The sequence below is a fragment of the Dendropsophus ebraccatus genome, chromosome 10, assembly GCF_027789765.1.
Source record: "Dendropsophus ebraccatus isolate aDenEbr1 chromosome 10, aDenEbr1.pat, whole genome shotgun sequence".
NCBI classification, from domain to species: domain Eukaryota; kingdom Metazoa; phylum Chordata; class Amphibia; order Anura; family Hylidae; genus Dendropsophus; species Dendropsophus ebraccatus.
In genome coordinates this window covers 3,286,842-3,303,380 of record NC_091463.1, presented here as the reverse complement: position 1 = coordinate 3,303,380, position 16,539 = coordinate 3,286,842, and the positions used below count along the sequence as shown (strand labels likewise).

Below are 16,539 nucleotides of genomic sequence, written 5' to 3'. Positions count from 1 at the left end.
CCCCTATATCTCTATAGCACACCCTCAGAAGAGAGGAAATCCTGCTCCCCTATATCTCTATAGCACACCCTCAGTAGAGTGGAGATCCTGCTCCCCTATATCTCTATAGCACACCCTCAGGAGAGGAGATCCTGCTCCCCTATATCTCTATAGCACACCCTCAGGAGAGAGGTCCCTGCTCCTCTATATCTCTATAGCACACCCTCGGAAGAGGAGATCCTGCTCCCCTATATCTCTAAAGTGCACACTTAGAAGGAAGGATCCTGCTCCCCTATATCTCTATAGCACACCCTCAGGAGAGAGGAGATCCTGCTCCCTATATCTCTATAGCACAACCTCAGAAGAGAGGAGATCCTGCTCCCCTATATCTCTATAGCACACCCTCAGGAGAGAGGTCCCTCCTCCTCTATATCTCTATAGCACACCCTCAGTAGAGTGGAGATCCTGCTCCCCTATATCTCTATAGCACACCCTCAGAAAAGAGGAAATCCTGCTCCCCTATATCTCTATAGCACACCCTCAGGAGAGAGGGGATCCTGCTCCCTATATCTCTATAGTACACACTTAGAAGGAAGGATCCTGCTCCCCTATCTCTCTAGGAGTATGCAGCAAGGCTCTCTATCACTTCCACTTCAGGGCAGCAACTATCAATATACATCAGGACACACATGCATTCCATGTCAAATAAGGGTATGTGCACACTGAGGAATAGGCGAGGAGTTAAAGAGGAATCCGCTCTTAATTTCCGCTTGCAATTCCTCCCGTAAAATATGTACAGAGCAATGTCCTATTGTGTTTAATGGAATTTCAGCTCTGCTGTTCCCACTGCAGAATTTCCAAGCAGAATTTTTGATCCGCTTTCCACCCACAAGATCCGTTCACACAGAGTAAAACTGGCGGAATTCCGCGGCAGAGGATTCCCGCCAGCCTCCGTGTCATACTGGGAGTCTAGGGGAGGCTCGCACACTTCCTCTTGCGGCCCTCCTGCATCTAGCCCTCCCTGACACCCCCCAAAGTCTCACTCTCTGGCAGCCCTCCCACATTTTGCCCTCCCTGACGCCCCCACGTCTCGCTCTCTGATGGCCCTCCCATATCTCGCCCTCTGGCCGCCCTACAGCGTCTTGCCCTAGGATGACCCCCCACCCCCATGTGTCCTCCTCGGATATAATATGGTGCGGAGGATTAAGGTGCTTTATAACCTGTGGCACTCCAGCTGTTGCACAACTCCCACTCTCATCATCTCTGGGCACTGCATGCTGGGGGTCTTAGCTCTGCAACAGTGGGAGAGCCACCGATTGGCATTCACTACCAAGGACATTAGTGCACTTACTACACTGTGCGTCTCTCTCTGCATCCAGCTATCCCTTGATGGTGGAGCCAGGTGTTAAAGGGTTACTCCTAAGCCAGTCACATTTACTGAGACAAAAGTAGTGAAAGGCGACCGGGAGCGAGTGATAGCGGCGTCCTGATCACGACGGCGTGGAGCTGCTGAGTGACTGGCTTTATGTCTTGTCTGACCCCGCTGTTGCTGGATTCCCTTACACAAGATGACAAGGAGATAGGAAACTTGATGCATGGACGGTCCGTTCACCGCTGGCACGGCCACACGACAGATAATCTGGACGCCGATTAACCCTTTCTCCACACAGAAGCTTCAAATATATAAAGTGAGGAGGATGGTAGAAGCCATCGCATCCTGCCCTCTGCAGCAGCTGGCCGCTACCATCTGCAGAATATCGAAAGCCAAAAGAGGTACAGACAGAATCCAGCCCATATCATTAACCGCGCGCTCCGCCATGACTGTCCCCTAGCGTGTAGGTGGCTGCGGACGGCGTCTAATGATAACCGCGCCGTATACATTTATAGGATGAAGAGACATCAAGAACAGCTAAACCATCCAGGCGGGAAGAGCTGGGATCTTATCTGCCTATCCCAGGGGAATCAGACACATTAACCCTTTCTTACAGGAGAGGTTACGCCACTGACTAGCACCGTGAGAAAGTTATTAGCGGCAAGTCGTCTTCACTTTGCACAATGCAGCTCCCGCAGGACACGGCCGGACACGGTACCTGACATTTGGACCTCACAGTCTGTGACATTTACTCAATCATGGACAGATAAAATGTGACAGGAACGAGAAGGCCCGGCGGGCAGGATGACACATCCAGATCCAAGATGGAATCCTTCAAATGGTAAAAATAATATAATGATTATATACCTTCACAATTACAGTCAGGGGTTTATAATGTGGTGGATTCATCATCAGTCCTGACCTATGGGTCACACGTTCAGGTATCCGCACCCCCCTACGCTGCACGGCGGCGCCATTAACTGGTAGATTCTCGTTCACCACCACACTTGGGGTTCATTTGTGGTGGCTATTATGTGGGCCCCAGAGCCTAAAGGAATCCATACACAAACCACCTGTCTGACAGCTATCTCTCCCGATCCCCACATGCTCACTCACCTCAGCCGAGCCCTAGTATGTTCTGCATAGAGCTGCTGCCAAATTCCCCTGTCCACTTCAGACTCCTCTATCCCCCCCCTCCTCCCTCCAGACTCCTCAATCCTCCCTCCAGACACCTGTCCCTCCTCTATCCCCCTCCAGACTCCTCTATCCTCCCTCCAGACACCTGTCCCTCCTCTATCCTCCGTCCTGACTCTTCTATCCCACTACAGACACCTGTCCCTCCTCTATCCTCCGTCCTGACTCTTCTATCCCACTACAGACACCTGTCCCTCCTCTATCCTCCGTCCTGACTTTTCTATCCCACTACAGACACCTGTCCCTCCTCTATCCTACGTCCTGACTCTTCTATCCCACTACAGATACCTGTCCCTCCTCTATCCTCCCTCCAGACACCTGTCCCTCCTTTATCCTCCGTCCTGACTCTTCTATCCCACTACAGATACCTGTCCCTCCTCTATCCCCCTCCAGACTCCTCTATCCCCCCTCCAGACTCCTGTATCCTCCTTCTAGACACTTGACCCTCCTCTATCCTCCGTCCAGACTCTTTTATCCCCCTCCAGACACCAGTGCCTCCGATATCCCCCTCCAGACACCTGTCCCTCCAATATCCCCCTTTAGACTCCTGCCCCTCCTCTATCCCCCCTCTAGACTCCTGTATCCTCCCTCTAGACACCTGACCCTCCTTTATCCTCCGTCCAGACTCTTTTATCCCCCTCCAGACACCAGTCCCTCCGATTTCCCCCCAGACACCTGTCCCTCCGTTATCCCCCTCCAGTCTCCTGCTCCTCCTCTATCCATCCCCTAGATTCCTCTATCCCCCCTCATCCTCCCTCCAGACTCTTCTATCCCCCGCCAGACACCTGCCTCTCTTCTATCCTCCCTCCAGACTCCTCTATCCTCCCTTCCAGACACCTGTTCCTCCTCTTTCGTCCCTCCAGACTCCTCTATGCCCCCTCCAACTCCCCTCTGGACTCCTCTATCCCCTTCCAGGCAGCTGTCCCTCCTCTAATCCCATGGAGTATTGCTAGTGGTAGACATTTAGGGTGATCTGTTGCCAGACACTAGAGGGATGGCAGATGGTGTCCAGGTAAATGGCCGTTGTTGGAGGTAGAGTATTAGCAGTTTGTTGCTGTCCCATGAGATATGACGCCCCCTTTAATCTATAGGAATAGGGTCCATGCACTCCGTGAGTTTATAGAGGCCCATAACGCTGGATATACCAACACATTGAGCTATGATACAGGGTAGAGGCGAGCCAAGACGCTTCATCATTCAGACATAAAGCTAAGTGTCCGTTCACACTGACGTAACCTATAGTAATAGCCAGGGCTGTGGAGTCGGAAATAGTTTTGGTCGGAGTCGGAGTTGGAAAAAAATGTACCGACTCAGACTAAAAAAATCTTTAAAAAATGTAGAATTGAATTTTGATATGAAGTTTTGCTCTTGAATATATATTGTGAGCAACATTCTCATAGGACACTGGCCCTATTAGATAAGGGTGGTCGGGGAATATGTCAGTAATAGGACACTGGCCCTATTACATAAGGGTGGTCGGGGAATATATCAGTAATAGGACACTGGCCCTATTAAATAAGGGTGGTCGGGAGTATATCAATAATAGGACACTGGTCCTATTAGATAAGTGTAACGCCTTGAGTCATGGATCCACTGAACCGTCACTAGCGATGGCAGTAACCTCACCAGGGAGCGGAGTCTAAGGGGCCGCTGCTTTACACCAGAGCCCGCGGGATGGGCTTGCTGCGGCAGGCGACCCCCAGGTCGCTACCCCTGGCTTGGTTGCTAGTGGCGGCAGGCGAGGCGTGGCAGGAGCAGTAGGCAGGAGTGCAGGCCGAGGTCTGTAGGTGTAATCGCAGGTGGAAAAAAGTACTCAGGAACAATAGGAAGGCAGCGGACAGTGACTAGGGACAGGGTAGCAGACAGGAACAAGGACTAAGGTCAGGAACAACAGGAAGCTGGGCCAAACGCTATGGGAAGCATGTAGAGGCTCCAACACGAGGGACAGGGCATGCTGGGATTTATAGGGAGTGATTTAGTGTAACTTCCAATTAGGGGTGGACTGGCCCTTTAAATCTGAGACAGCCAGCGCGCGCCCTAGGAGGCGGGGACGCACGCGCCAGCCGGCACAGCGAGACAGGAGCGGACGAAGGTGAGGCGTCCCCAGGGGCCGAACTAGCAGCAGCGCCGGGTCCCGGTACTGGGATACCAGCAGCTGCCCGGGGGGAGGAGGAGTTGCGGCGGTGGCCCGGAGCGCGGGACACTGCCGCAGCCGTGACAGTACTCCCCCCTTTGGCCTCCCCCTCTTTCTTGCCTGCAAGAATCTCTTGATAAGATCTTGGTCCAGGATGTTAGTCTCGGGTTCCCAGGATCTCTCCTCTCCAGTCCACTAGAAAAAATTGTCTTCCTCTGACCGTCTTCATTGCCAGGATATCTTTAACAACACAGACATCGTCCGAGACAGCTTGAGGAGAAGTGAACGGGGATTTACTGGAGAATCGGTTGAGGACCACTGGCTTTAAGAGGGAGACATGGAAGGAATTCGGGATCCGCATAGTAGGGGGTAGACAGAGTTTGTAGGTGACTGGGTTGATGCGTTTTAGCACAGAAAAAGGTCAGAGGAATCGAGGCCCCAACTTGTAGCTAGGAATTTTGAGCCGGACATATTTGGCCGAAAGCCAAACTTTGTCACCAGGGGAAAAGTTTGTTGCAGGTCTTCTCCTCTTATCCGCCTGGACCTTCATGCGGTCGGAAGCATTGAGCAAAGACTGCCGCGTCTGTCCCCAGATGGACTGAAGGTCTGACACCAGTTCTTCGACGGCTGGAACCTCGGAGGACGAGGAGAGAGGTAGAGGAGGACGAGGGTGACGACCATAGACCACATAGAAGGGTGACTTGCCTGTGAGACTCGAGTCCAGATGGTTGTATGAAAATTCTGCCCATGGAAGCAGACTGGACCAGTTGTCCTGGCGAGCAGAGACGAAGTGTCGTAGATAATTGCAAAGGACTTGATTGACCCTCTCCACTTGCCTGTTGGTCTGGGGATGATAGGCTGACGAGAAGTCCAGCTTCACTTGGAGTTGTGAACAGAGAGCACGCCAGAATCTGGAGACGAATTGTGAGCCTCTGTCTGACAATATGAAGAGGAAGGCCATGTAGGCGGAAGATATGCTGAAAGAACAACTGGGCCAGACGAGGAGCGGATGGTAGTCCAGGAAGAGCCACGAAGTGAGACATTTTGGAGAAGCGGTCTGTAACAACCCAAATGACAGTGTTACCCGCAGATGGAGGCAAGTCTGTGACAAAGTCCATGCCTATATGGCACCAGGGACGGTCTGGAACTGGCAAGGGCTGTAGTAGTTCCTGGCACAGATGGTATGGAAGCCACAAAGTCCTTGACATATTGGAGTAGGCTGGACCACCAGTAGTGGCGGGAGATCTGTTGCCCAGTCTTTTGAGCTCCCGGATGCCCGGCCACCAAAGAGGAATGACCCCACTTCAAAATTCATCTTCGAAGTGCAGGGTGCACATAGGCACTCTGAAGAGTAGAGGTGGCGACTGGCACTAAGCGATCGGGAGGTATAATGTGGCGAGGGGATTCCTCTTGCCCCATAACATCAGATGCTCGGGAAAGTGCATCGGCTTTCACGTTGTTCTCAGCCGGACAGAAATGAATGACGAAGTTGAATCGTGAGAAGAGCGACCACCTGGCCTGCCGGGGATTGAGGCGTTGGGCCGATTGGAGGTAGAGAAGGTTCTTGTGGTCCATGTAGATGTTGAACGGATGCCTAGCCCCCTCTAGGAGATGACGCCACTCCTCCAGTGCCAACTTAATCGCCAAGAGTTCTCGGTCACCAATAGTATAGTTCCTCTCGGCAGGGGAGAAAGTCTTTGAGAAGAACCCACAGGTTCTGGTCTTGCCTGATGCGTCCCTTTGAGAGAGGCTGGCTTCAGCGCCTACAGAAGATGCGTCGACCTCAAGTGAAAACAGCTTGGTGGCATCCGGGCGGACTAGAGCAGGAGCAGAGGCAAAGGCAGAATTTAGGCTAGTGAAGGCTTGCTCGGCCTCAGGTGGCCAATGCCTGGGATCCGCCTTCTTCTTAGTGAGAGCCATGATGGGTGCGACCAGGGTAGAGTAATGTGGGATGAACTGCCGATAGTAGTTGGCAAATCCTAGGAGGTGTTGGATAGCGTTGGAGTCCCACAGGACGTGGCCACTGGAGAACAGCTGAGAGTTTGGCTGGATAGATTTGTAAACCCCGATCGGAGACAATATACCCAAGAAACGGAAGGCTGCGCTGATGGAAAACGCACTTCTCCAGCTTGGCGTACAAATGATTGGCCCGTAGTCTTCGTAGGACCTGACGTACTTGTGTCACGTGAGTCTGCTGGTCAGGGGAGAAGACCAGAATGTCGTCAAGATAGACGATGACGCAGACATAAAGGAGGTCACAGAATATGTCATTGACGAATTCCTGGAAGACCGCTGGGGCATTGCATAGGCCGAATGGCATGACCAGGTATTCGTAGTGCCTATCTCTGGTGTTAAAAGCGGTCTTCCATTTGTCTCCTTCACGAATACAGATTAAATTGTACGCTCCCCTGAGAACCAGCTTGGAGAAGATCCTGGCTCCGCGGAGACGGTCGAATAGTTCAGGGATAAGCGGAAGAGGATATCGGTTCTTGACAGTCACCTTATTTAGGCCCCAGTAGTCTATGCATGGGCGGAGAGAACCGCCCTTCTTCTGCACAAAGAAGAATCCTGCACCAGCAGGGGACGTGGATTTGCGGATGAAACCCTTCTGTAAGTTCTCCCGGATGTAGGAGAACATGGCCTCAGTCTCGGGTACGGAGAGAGGGTACACCCGACCTCGTGGAGGAGAAGTTCCAGGAAGGAGGTCTATGGGGCAATCGTACGTCCGGTAAGGAGGTAGAGAGTCCTCCTCTTTAGCAGAAAAGACATCAGCCAAGTCTTGATATTCCGCCGGTAGGCCGGGTAGAGGCTTGACGGAGTCGGGTGACGTCATAGAGCACTTGGGCTGAGGAGGCTTCAGACACTGGTTTGGACAGTCCAGACCCCAACTGAGAATCTCCCCGGTTCTCCAGTCTAGCTTAGGGGTATGTAATTGCAGCCAAGGGAGACCCAGCAGGATGTCGGAAGAGGAATGGCACAAGACGTAGGAGATCTTCTCCTGATGTAATGCGCCCACCTGGAGGACTAGAGGTGCCGTCTGGTAGTGCGTCGGTAAGAATCTTGGTAGCCGCCATCTTTGGACCAGTGTAGCTGCAATGAAACTGCCTGCAGACCCAGAGTCGATGAAGGCAGTAGTATGGCGAGTTTGTCCTGAGGGCGTCTGGATGGAAACTGACAAAGATAATCTTGGAGAGGTGGCATTCACACCTAGGAAGGCCTCTCCCACCGGGCCTAGGTGCGAGCGTTTCCCAGACGCTGAGGACGTTGGGGACATCTATGCCGGAAATGATCAGAGCCACCGCAATAGAGACAGAGATTCAGCTCCAGTCGACGAGCTCTCTCATCTGAGGTCAGGCGAGCTTGTTCTACCTGCATGGGAACTTCAGGAGTTGACTGGGGTACTGGCGTGACTGGATTCTGGAAAACCGGTGCCAGCCGGTGATGGCGACGGGGCAAACTTAGTCGCCGTTCTTGCCGGACCTCCTCCTCTCTCTCGGAAAACCGGTTGTCGACTCCGGTAGCCAGTAGAATGAGATTGTTCAAGGAGGTAGGAAGGTCTCGGACGGGGAGCACGTCTTTCACCCGACTGGAAAGGCCCTTCTTGAAGGTGGCTATTAGAGCGGCCTCATGCCAGTCTAATTCTGCTGCCAGGGTGCGGAACTGGATGGCGTAGTCGCCAACGGAGGAACTCCCTTGAGAGAGATTGAGGAGAGCAGTGTCAGCCGAAGACGCACAGGCAGGTTCCTCAAAGACGGAGCGAACTCAGCCAGGAAGGTTCGGAGTTTGGTAGCAGCAGGGTCATCTCGGTCCCACAGCGGCGTGGCCCAAACCAGAGCTCTACCCTCCAATAGACTGATGATAAAAGCCACTTTAGAGCGCTCGGTGGGAAACTGACTACTAGAGTTCAATATGCGTGGTGCATTGAGTCAGGAATCCTCTGCACAACTTGGGATCGCCTCCATATTTACTCGGGAGAGCCAATCGAAGTCTCGAAGAGGCTGCAGGAGGTGGTGAGCGCTGGGCTGTAGTATGCTGCTGTAAGGCGGCAGTCAGTTGCTGGATCTGCTGCGACTGTTGCTGGATCTGTTGCGCCTGTTGGGCGACCACTCTGGCTACGTCACGGATATCAGGCGACTCGCCGGGATCCATGGTTGAATCCACTGTCGTGGATCCACTGAACCGTCACTAGCGATGGCACTAACCTCACCAGGAAGCAGAGTCTAAGGGGCCGCTGGTTTACACCAGAGCCCGCCGCAAGGTGGCAGACAGTACTCAGGAACAATAGGAAGGCAGCGGACAGGGACTAGGGAGCGGGTAGTGGACAGGAACAAGGACTGAGGTCAGGAACAACAGGGAGCTGGGCCAAACGCTATGGGAAGCATGTAGAAGCAGCCGCACAGCGAGAGACAGGAGCGGAGGAAGGTGAGGCGCCCCCAGGGGCTGAACTAGCAGCATCGCCGGGTCCTGGTACTGGGATACCAGCGGCTGCCCGCGGGGAGGAGGAGTTGCGGCGGTAGCCCAGAGCGCGGGCCGCCGCCGCAGCCGTGACATGGAAAAGTTGTGGGTCACTATTTGGCAGTTTGTTTCTTAGCTGGAAGAGTCAATTGTGTGGGGGGAGATCTGTGCTGTTCTCTTCCTGGATGCTGGATAACTGTATATGTACATGAGTATATGAAGATATCCTGTGTAATATAGAGGAGGTGGAGAAGACATAAGTAGTGTAGCAGTAACCTCTGTCCTCAGTGTGGGTTTTTCTCTCTGGAAGAAGATTGTGTGTTTTTCTTCAGCGTTCAATGGCTGCAGCTGTGTGTGTGTGCTATGGCTGCAGTAAGCTGTGTGTGTGCTATAACTACGGCAGGCTGTGTGTGTGTGCTATGGCTGCAGCAGGCTCTGTGTGTGAGCTATGGCTGCAGCAGGCTGTGTGTGTGCTATGGCTGCAGCAGGCTGTGTGTGTGCTATAGCTGCAGCAGGCTGTGTGTGTGCTATGGCTGCAGCAGGCTGTGTGTATGTGTGTTATGGCTGCAGCAGGCTGTGTGTATGTGTGCTATGGCTGCAGCAGGCTGTGTGTATGTGTGCTATGGCTGCAGCAGGCTGTGTGTATGTGTGCTATGGCTGCAGCAGGCTGTGTGTATGTGTGCTATGGCTGCAGCAGGCTGTGTGTATGTGTGCTATAGCTGCAGCAGGCTGTGTGTGTGTGTGTGCTATTGCGTGCCCCCACAGTGACCTTCTATATCACTATGTGACCTCTATATCACCATGTATGACCCCTCTCTATATCACTATGTCTGACCTCTATATTACAGGGATCTGGCATTGTTAGCAGTGTTTCTTTAAGTCTGGTGAATATTTAGTTAGAAACATAGAAGACTTTCAGCAGGAAAAGACCCCCTGCTCCATCTAGTCTAGTTGTGAGTTGTTCAGGACATGGAAGCTGGAGACTGGCTGCATCCACTGCACACACAGGAAAAGCTGCTTTATAGGTTTCCTTATTCCCTCAGAAGTTGCCCCAGGATCATGTAGGACATTAGGGAGAAGCTGCTGAGCCAGTGTGATAAATAACTCCCCTGGTATATGACTGGCCATTTATAAAGGAGCAGGAGTCGGAGTCGGTACTGATAAAATTCAGGAGTCGGAGTTGGAGCTGCGGCTTACCGACTCCACAGCCCTGGTAATAGCTGCCATGTCACTAACATCCTGGTAAATGCATTATAATAGGGTGAACACATGGGGGTGCAGCCCCCCTCCTGTGCATTGCCAGGGTCCCCCTAGTCACTCTCCTTTCTCATTCTGCCTGCTTGTCTTTCTGGTCATCTAAGACAATGGCTTCTGATACCATTAAGGGTTATACAGAGGTTTCCATCCATTCACAAGGTCATCAACCTAAGGCTTTCCAGCTGTTACACAACTACAACTCCCAGCATTCCCTTTTTGCTTCTGCAACTACACTACTGCATCTAGGGCAATCTTACGAAATCCTTGGCTCCCAACATTCTGTGAGGGCCTCTGGTTCCTCCATACCTACCATCCCCACCCTGACAGCTCTAGATCCTGCCGAAAAGCTGCCAGGGCATGCTGGAAGTTGTAGTTTTGCATCAGTCATACAGACGTAAAGGTTTTGGGGCACGGACTAGGACTTGCCTGATGTGACCCCTCTACATGGGCCTCAGATATAGGAGATGGAGATGAGAGGACGCCATCACCGGGACACAATGTCAAGTAAACAGTCAATGATCTTGAGTAACAAAGGTCTCGGTGTCTCCTCCGGGGACGACAAGTGAAAGCGCATTCATATCTGCCTGTGATTTCCTCAACTTTGCTCCTCCATTATTAATGAAGAGGATATTGAATGTAGCTACAGCTCAGTTTCCTTCTTGTAACCCCCGAAGTACAAGGCAGATGGCGGCTCTGGAGGTAAAATATCACTAAAGCAGCATCCAGGACCCAGACCACCATCCGAGAGTGACCAACAAACCAGTCCCCCAACTATCAGATACAGTGCAGACATATAGATATAGGACAGAGGAGACCCCCGGCTATCAGATACAGTGCAGACATATAAATATAGGACAGAGGAGACCCCCGGCTATCAGATACAGTGCAGACACAGATATAGGACAGACCCGGCTATCAGATACAGTGCAGACATATAGATATAGGACAGAGGAGACCCCCGGCTATCAGATACAGTGCAGACATATAGATATAGGACAGAGGAGACCCCCGGCTATCAGATACAGTGCAGACATATAGATAAAGGACAGACCCGCTATCAGATACAGTGTATATATATATATATATATGACAGACCCGGCTATCAGATACAGTGCAGACATATAGATATAGGACAGACCCGGCTATCAGATACAGTGCAGACATATAGATATAGAACAGAGGTGACCCCCGGCTATCAGATACTGTGCAGACACATAGATATAGGACAGACCCGGCTATCAGATACAGTGCAGACATATAGATTCAGGACAGACCCAGCTATTAGATACAGTGCAGACATATAGATATAGGACACCTGAGACCCCCGGCTATCAGATACAGTGCAGACATATAGATATATTACGGAGGAGACCCCCGGCTATCAGATACAGTGCAGATATAGGACCACAGTTACCATGTATGATCCTCCCTACTGATACATAGCATAAGCCATCACCCAGTGTCCTCCATCCAAGGAGCAAAAACCAGGGATAAAAGGATTAGGAAAGGATCACACACAGGTAATACAGGAGTCATCCATCGCTACTTACCTGCAGCCCTTTGGATAGCGGGCAGAACAGGACCATGTGGACAAGCCGACGTAGCTTTCGCATCCTCCTAGATCATGGGAGTCTATCCAGTGATCGGGAGGTCAGGGAGCAGGTACCGGAAAGTTGCTGATCATTGAGGGGATGTCCTGCAATCCATCCAGGGGTCAGTGCAAGAGAGTGTCAAGTCTTAGGAGTAAATTCCCAGCTAAAGAAGGATGTCCCTCATTGCCCATTCAGATGACCCAATAGATCCTGTGCCCAATGGGGGTCTGTGTCCCCTATCCTGGGGGTCACACAGAGGAGCACAGATCAGGATGCAGTGCCCACTGGGGGTCTATCCTGGGGCTCACATAGAGAAGCACAGATCAGGATGCTATGCCCACTGGGGGTCTACCCTGGGGGTCACAGAGGAGCACAGATCAGGATGCGGTGCCCACTGGGGGTCTATCCTGGGGGTCACGTAGAGGAGCACATTCCGGATGACTCGTCCAGGAGACAATGCTGTTGTGACAGTCACCGAGGAGCGGGCAGGATGCTGAGCGTACAATGGGGGTAGCTTCTCTCCACGCATAAAAGGATTGTTTATCCGCTGCTATCTGGAGCCCGTCAGGTCTCACCAAGGAAATCCGTTTCTTCTCAAAGCCACCACAGCGGAGTGTTTGTTTCTGGAGCTCAGGGGTCACTGTATATCCATAAGATCGCCCCAAGGTCTGCGCCTCTCCCTGGTGCTGACTGCAGCCTCCCTGCACCTCACTGTAAGTAATAAGGGGGCACCACTCAGCCACAAGAACCTGCAGCTAGATGCCAAGTGTGGACCCCCCCAATATAACCTGCCCTCAGCCCCCCTGTAGCTAGACGCCAGGTATGGACCCCCAATATAACCTGCCCTCAGCCCAAGCAGCCGCCATACGCCAGGTATGGACCCCCGATATAGCCTGCCCTCAGCCCCAGCAGCAGCTACAAACCAGATATGAACCCCGATATAACCTGCCCTCAGCCCCAGCAGCTATACGCCACCTGCCTCCCCTGGACTGCACCCCGCACCCTGTCACCTGCCTTTCTCTGCCCATCTGGGGAACCCCTAATTCCTCATCTCACTCAGTACACCCCATAATATGTCTGTCCCACCAGTCACATGGTGTACTTTCATCCCCCTAACAGCCTAAGTTAATCCTATATATTCTCCTGCACCCTGTATGTACCCCCTAAAGCTCTTGCTCATCTAGTACACCTCCTTTATCCTCTTCTCACCATGCATACCTTGTATTCTCCTGCTCCCCCATATGTTCTCTCTCTTAAACCCCTATATACCCATAATGTCCTGCACCCCTATATACCTAAACCCTCTTCTCACCATGCATACCCTGCACCCCTTATAACCTCTTCTCTCCTGCACCCCTACAGCATGTATCCTGTACCATGTATCCTCCTGCCTCCCCTATAAACCCTGTTTCCTCCTGCACCCCTCTGTATCCTCCCGCACCCCTCTGTATCCTCCTGCCCCCCTATATACCCTGTATCCTCCAGCACCCCCGTATCCTCCTGCCCCCCCTAGCTACCCTGTATCCTCCAGCACCCCCTTGTATCTTCCTGCCCCTCATATACCCTGTATCCTCCAGGACCCCCCTTATCTTCCTGCCCCCCTATATACCGTGTATCCTCCTGCCCCCCTATATACCCTGTATCCTCCTGCCCCCCCTATATACCCTGTATCCTCCAGCACCCCCTTGTATCTTCCTGCCCCTCATATACCCTGTATCCTCCAGGACCCCCCCGTATCTTCCTGCCCCCCCCCCTATATACCGTGTATCCTCCTGCACCCCTATATACCGTGTATCCTCCTGCACCCCTCTGTATCCTCCAGCACCCCTGTATCCTCCTGCCCCCCTATATACCCTGTATCCTCCTGCACCCCTCTGTATCCTCCAACACCCCTGTATCTTCCTGCCCCCCCTTTATACCCTGTATCCTCCAGCGCCCCCTGTACCTTCCTGTCCCCACTATATACCCTGTATCCTCCTGCCTCCCCTAAATATCCTGTATCCTGCTGCCCCCCCCCCCGCCTCCTTTGCTCACCCCTCTGTCAGCAGCGTGTCCCCGGTGGCTCGGTGTCCTGTACACCCGGCTGGGGCTGCGCTCCGGTAGGCTCTCCTCCCCGGGTGCTGGGCGCACGATGCTCCGGAGCAGACGGCAGCTGATCTGATGCTCCTTAAAGGGAACGCTCCGGCTCTGCTGATTATTCGTCCTCCGACACAAAATGCAGGAGCTGCGGGAGGGGGAGCGGGAGCAGGTGCAACCGGGGGAGGGAGAGGGCTGGGCGGCCTGCCTCCTCACCAGCAGCTGGACTCAGCTGCTGCACCTCCTCTTTTCTCTAACAGCCCTTCACATTCCTACAGACCGCGGCCAGCTGATGTCTGTGCCGCAGCTGCTGCACAACCTCTTCCTCCATACTAAGCGGTTACCTAGGCAACCGGGCAGCAGGAGCTCCACACTGCCACACAGCTCTCTATACACCCGAGCTGTGTCTCTCTCTCTCTCTCATATATATATTATATATATATATATATATATATATATTATATATATATTATATATATATATATATATATATATATATATGTATACCCGAGCTGTCTCTCTCTCTACATATATATATATATATATATATGTATACCCAAGCTGTCAATATATATATATATATACCTGAGCTGTCTCTCTCTCTATATATATATATTGTGACATTCTGGGAGTTACTCACTCGCTGGGATCGCCATCTCCTGGGCCTGAGACGGTCGGCACATCACAAATTGCAGTCCAGTCAGTGCTGTAGGCTTTATACTGACCTCAGTCAGCTTTATTTATCCGTTCAAAGAAAACACAAGACATAGGCAACACTGCCAATAAAATAAAACCTAGGCCATCTAGCCACTGACTAACACCACAGCTTCCCTAGCTGTCACTTATGAGCCTAATGCTCAATATCACCAGCTCCACTGGTCTTACCCAGACTTCTCGTCTGCAGCTCCCACAGGCCTAGCGCTGCCTGTTCTCCCACCCTGGGAGTCTTCACCTCGGAGCCCTCACCTGGAAAGCTCTGGGGTCTCTAATAGAGCTCCACCAGGTGGGTTTCAGAGCCTCATTAGCTCTAGGGTTAAAGTTGAGTATCTGGACCAGGAGCTCCACCTGAACTCCCAATTCCCACTCCAGAGGCATAGAACTGCCTCTTACAGTCCCACCATGCCACAATATATATATACCCGAGCTGTCTCTCTCTCTCTCTCTATATATATATATGTATACCCAAGCTGTCTATATATATATGTATACCTGAGCTGTCTCTCTCTCTCTCTCTCTATATATATATATGTATACCCGAGCTGTCATATATATATATATAAATATATATATATATATTCCCGAGCTGTCTGTCTACACATATATATATATATATATATATATATATATATATATATATATATATACCTGAGCTGTCTGTCTATATATATACCTGAGCTGTCACTATATATATATACCCAAGCTGTCTTGCTATATCTATATCATAAAAATCAAAGTCTGTCTGTCTGTCCTTCTGTCTGTCTGTCTGTCTGTCCTTTATAGACTTCCAAACGCCTGAACCGTTTGACCCCAAATTTGGCCCACAGATACATTGGGTGCCCGGGAAGGTTATTGCGAAGGTCCCGTCCCCGCCAGATGTACAGGAGGGGGGGGGGGGGGGGGGGGGGGGGGGGGAGAGGCGCCTCATAGAGATGAATGAGAAAATCTCCTCACTGCAAACACAGGTGATATAATTAGCTGCAGCAGACACGGCAGTTGGAGCCTTAGCAACCAATAGGATTACTGCTTTCATTTTCACAGGGAGCAATGGTTGCTAGGGAAGCTGCCTCACAACATCCACAGTAATAACTGGTAGACCCCCTACTCCATCTATACAGTACAGGTATACAGGGCCCCCTACTCCATCTATACAGTACATGTATATACAGGACCCCCTACTCCATCTATACAGTACAGGTATACAGGGCCCCCTACTCCATCTATACAGTACATGTATATACAGGACCCCCTACTCCATCTATACAGTACATGTAAATACAGGACCCCCTACTCCATCTATACAGTACATGTATACAGGACCCCCTACTCCATCTATACAGTACAGGTATATACAGGGCCCCCTACTCCATCTATACAGTACATGTATATACAGGACCCCCTACTCCATCTATACAGTACATGTATATACAGGACCCCCTACTCCATCTATACAGTACATGTATATACAGGGCCCCCTACTCCATCTATACAGTACATGTATATACAGGACCCCCTACTCCATCTATACAGTACATGTATATACAGGACCCCCTACTCCATATATACAGTACATGTATATACAGGACCCCCTACTCCATATATACAGTACATGTATATACAGGACCCCCTACTCCATCCATACAGTACATGTATATACAGGACCCCCTACTTCATCTATACAGTATATATATATATACATACAGGACCCCCTACTCCATCTATACAGTACATGTATATATAGGACCCCCTACTCCATCTATACA

At 51.5% G+C, this 16,539-nt stretch overlaps 1 protein-coding gene across 4 annotated transcripts in view; it reads right to left on the bottom strand.

The window, feature by feature from the left end:
* The window catches only part of DIPK1B (divergent protein kinase domain 1B), a 130,002-nt gene that overhangs the window by 70,711 nt on the left and 42,752 nt on the right, over positions 1-16,539 (bottom strand). The window contains exon 1 of one of the 4 annotated variants that reach the window (XM_069985622.1): positions 11,942-13,292. The exons of the other annotated variants lie outside the window; for them this stretch is intronic. Coding sequence (XP_069841723.1) covers positions 11,942-12,004 — 63 coding nt within the window. The 5' untranslated portion in view covers positions 12,005-13,292. Of the gene's footprint in view, positions 1-11,941; positions 13,293-16,539 lie in introns of those variants that run through there. 4 annotated transcript variants of the gene reach the window in all.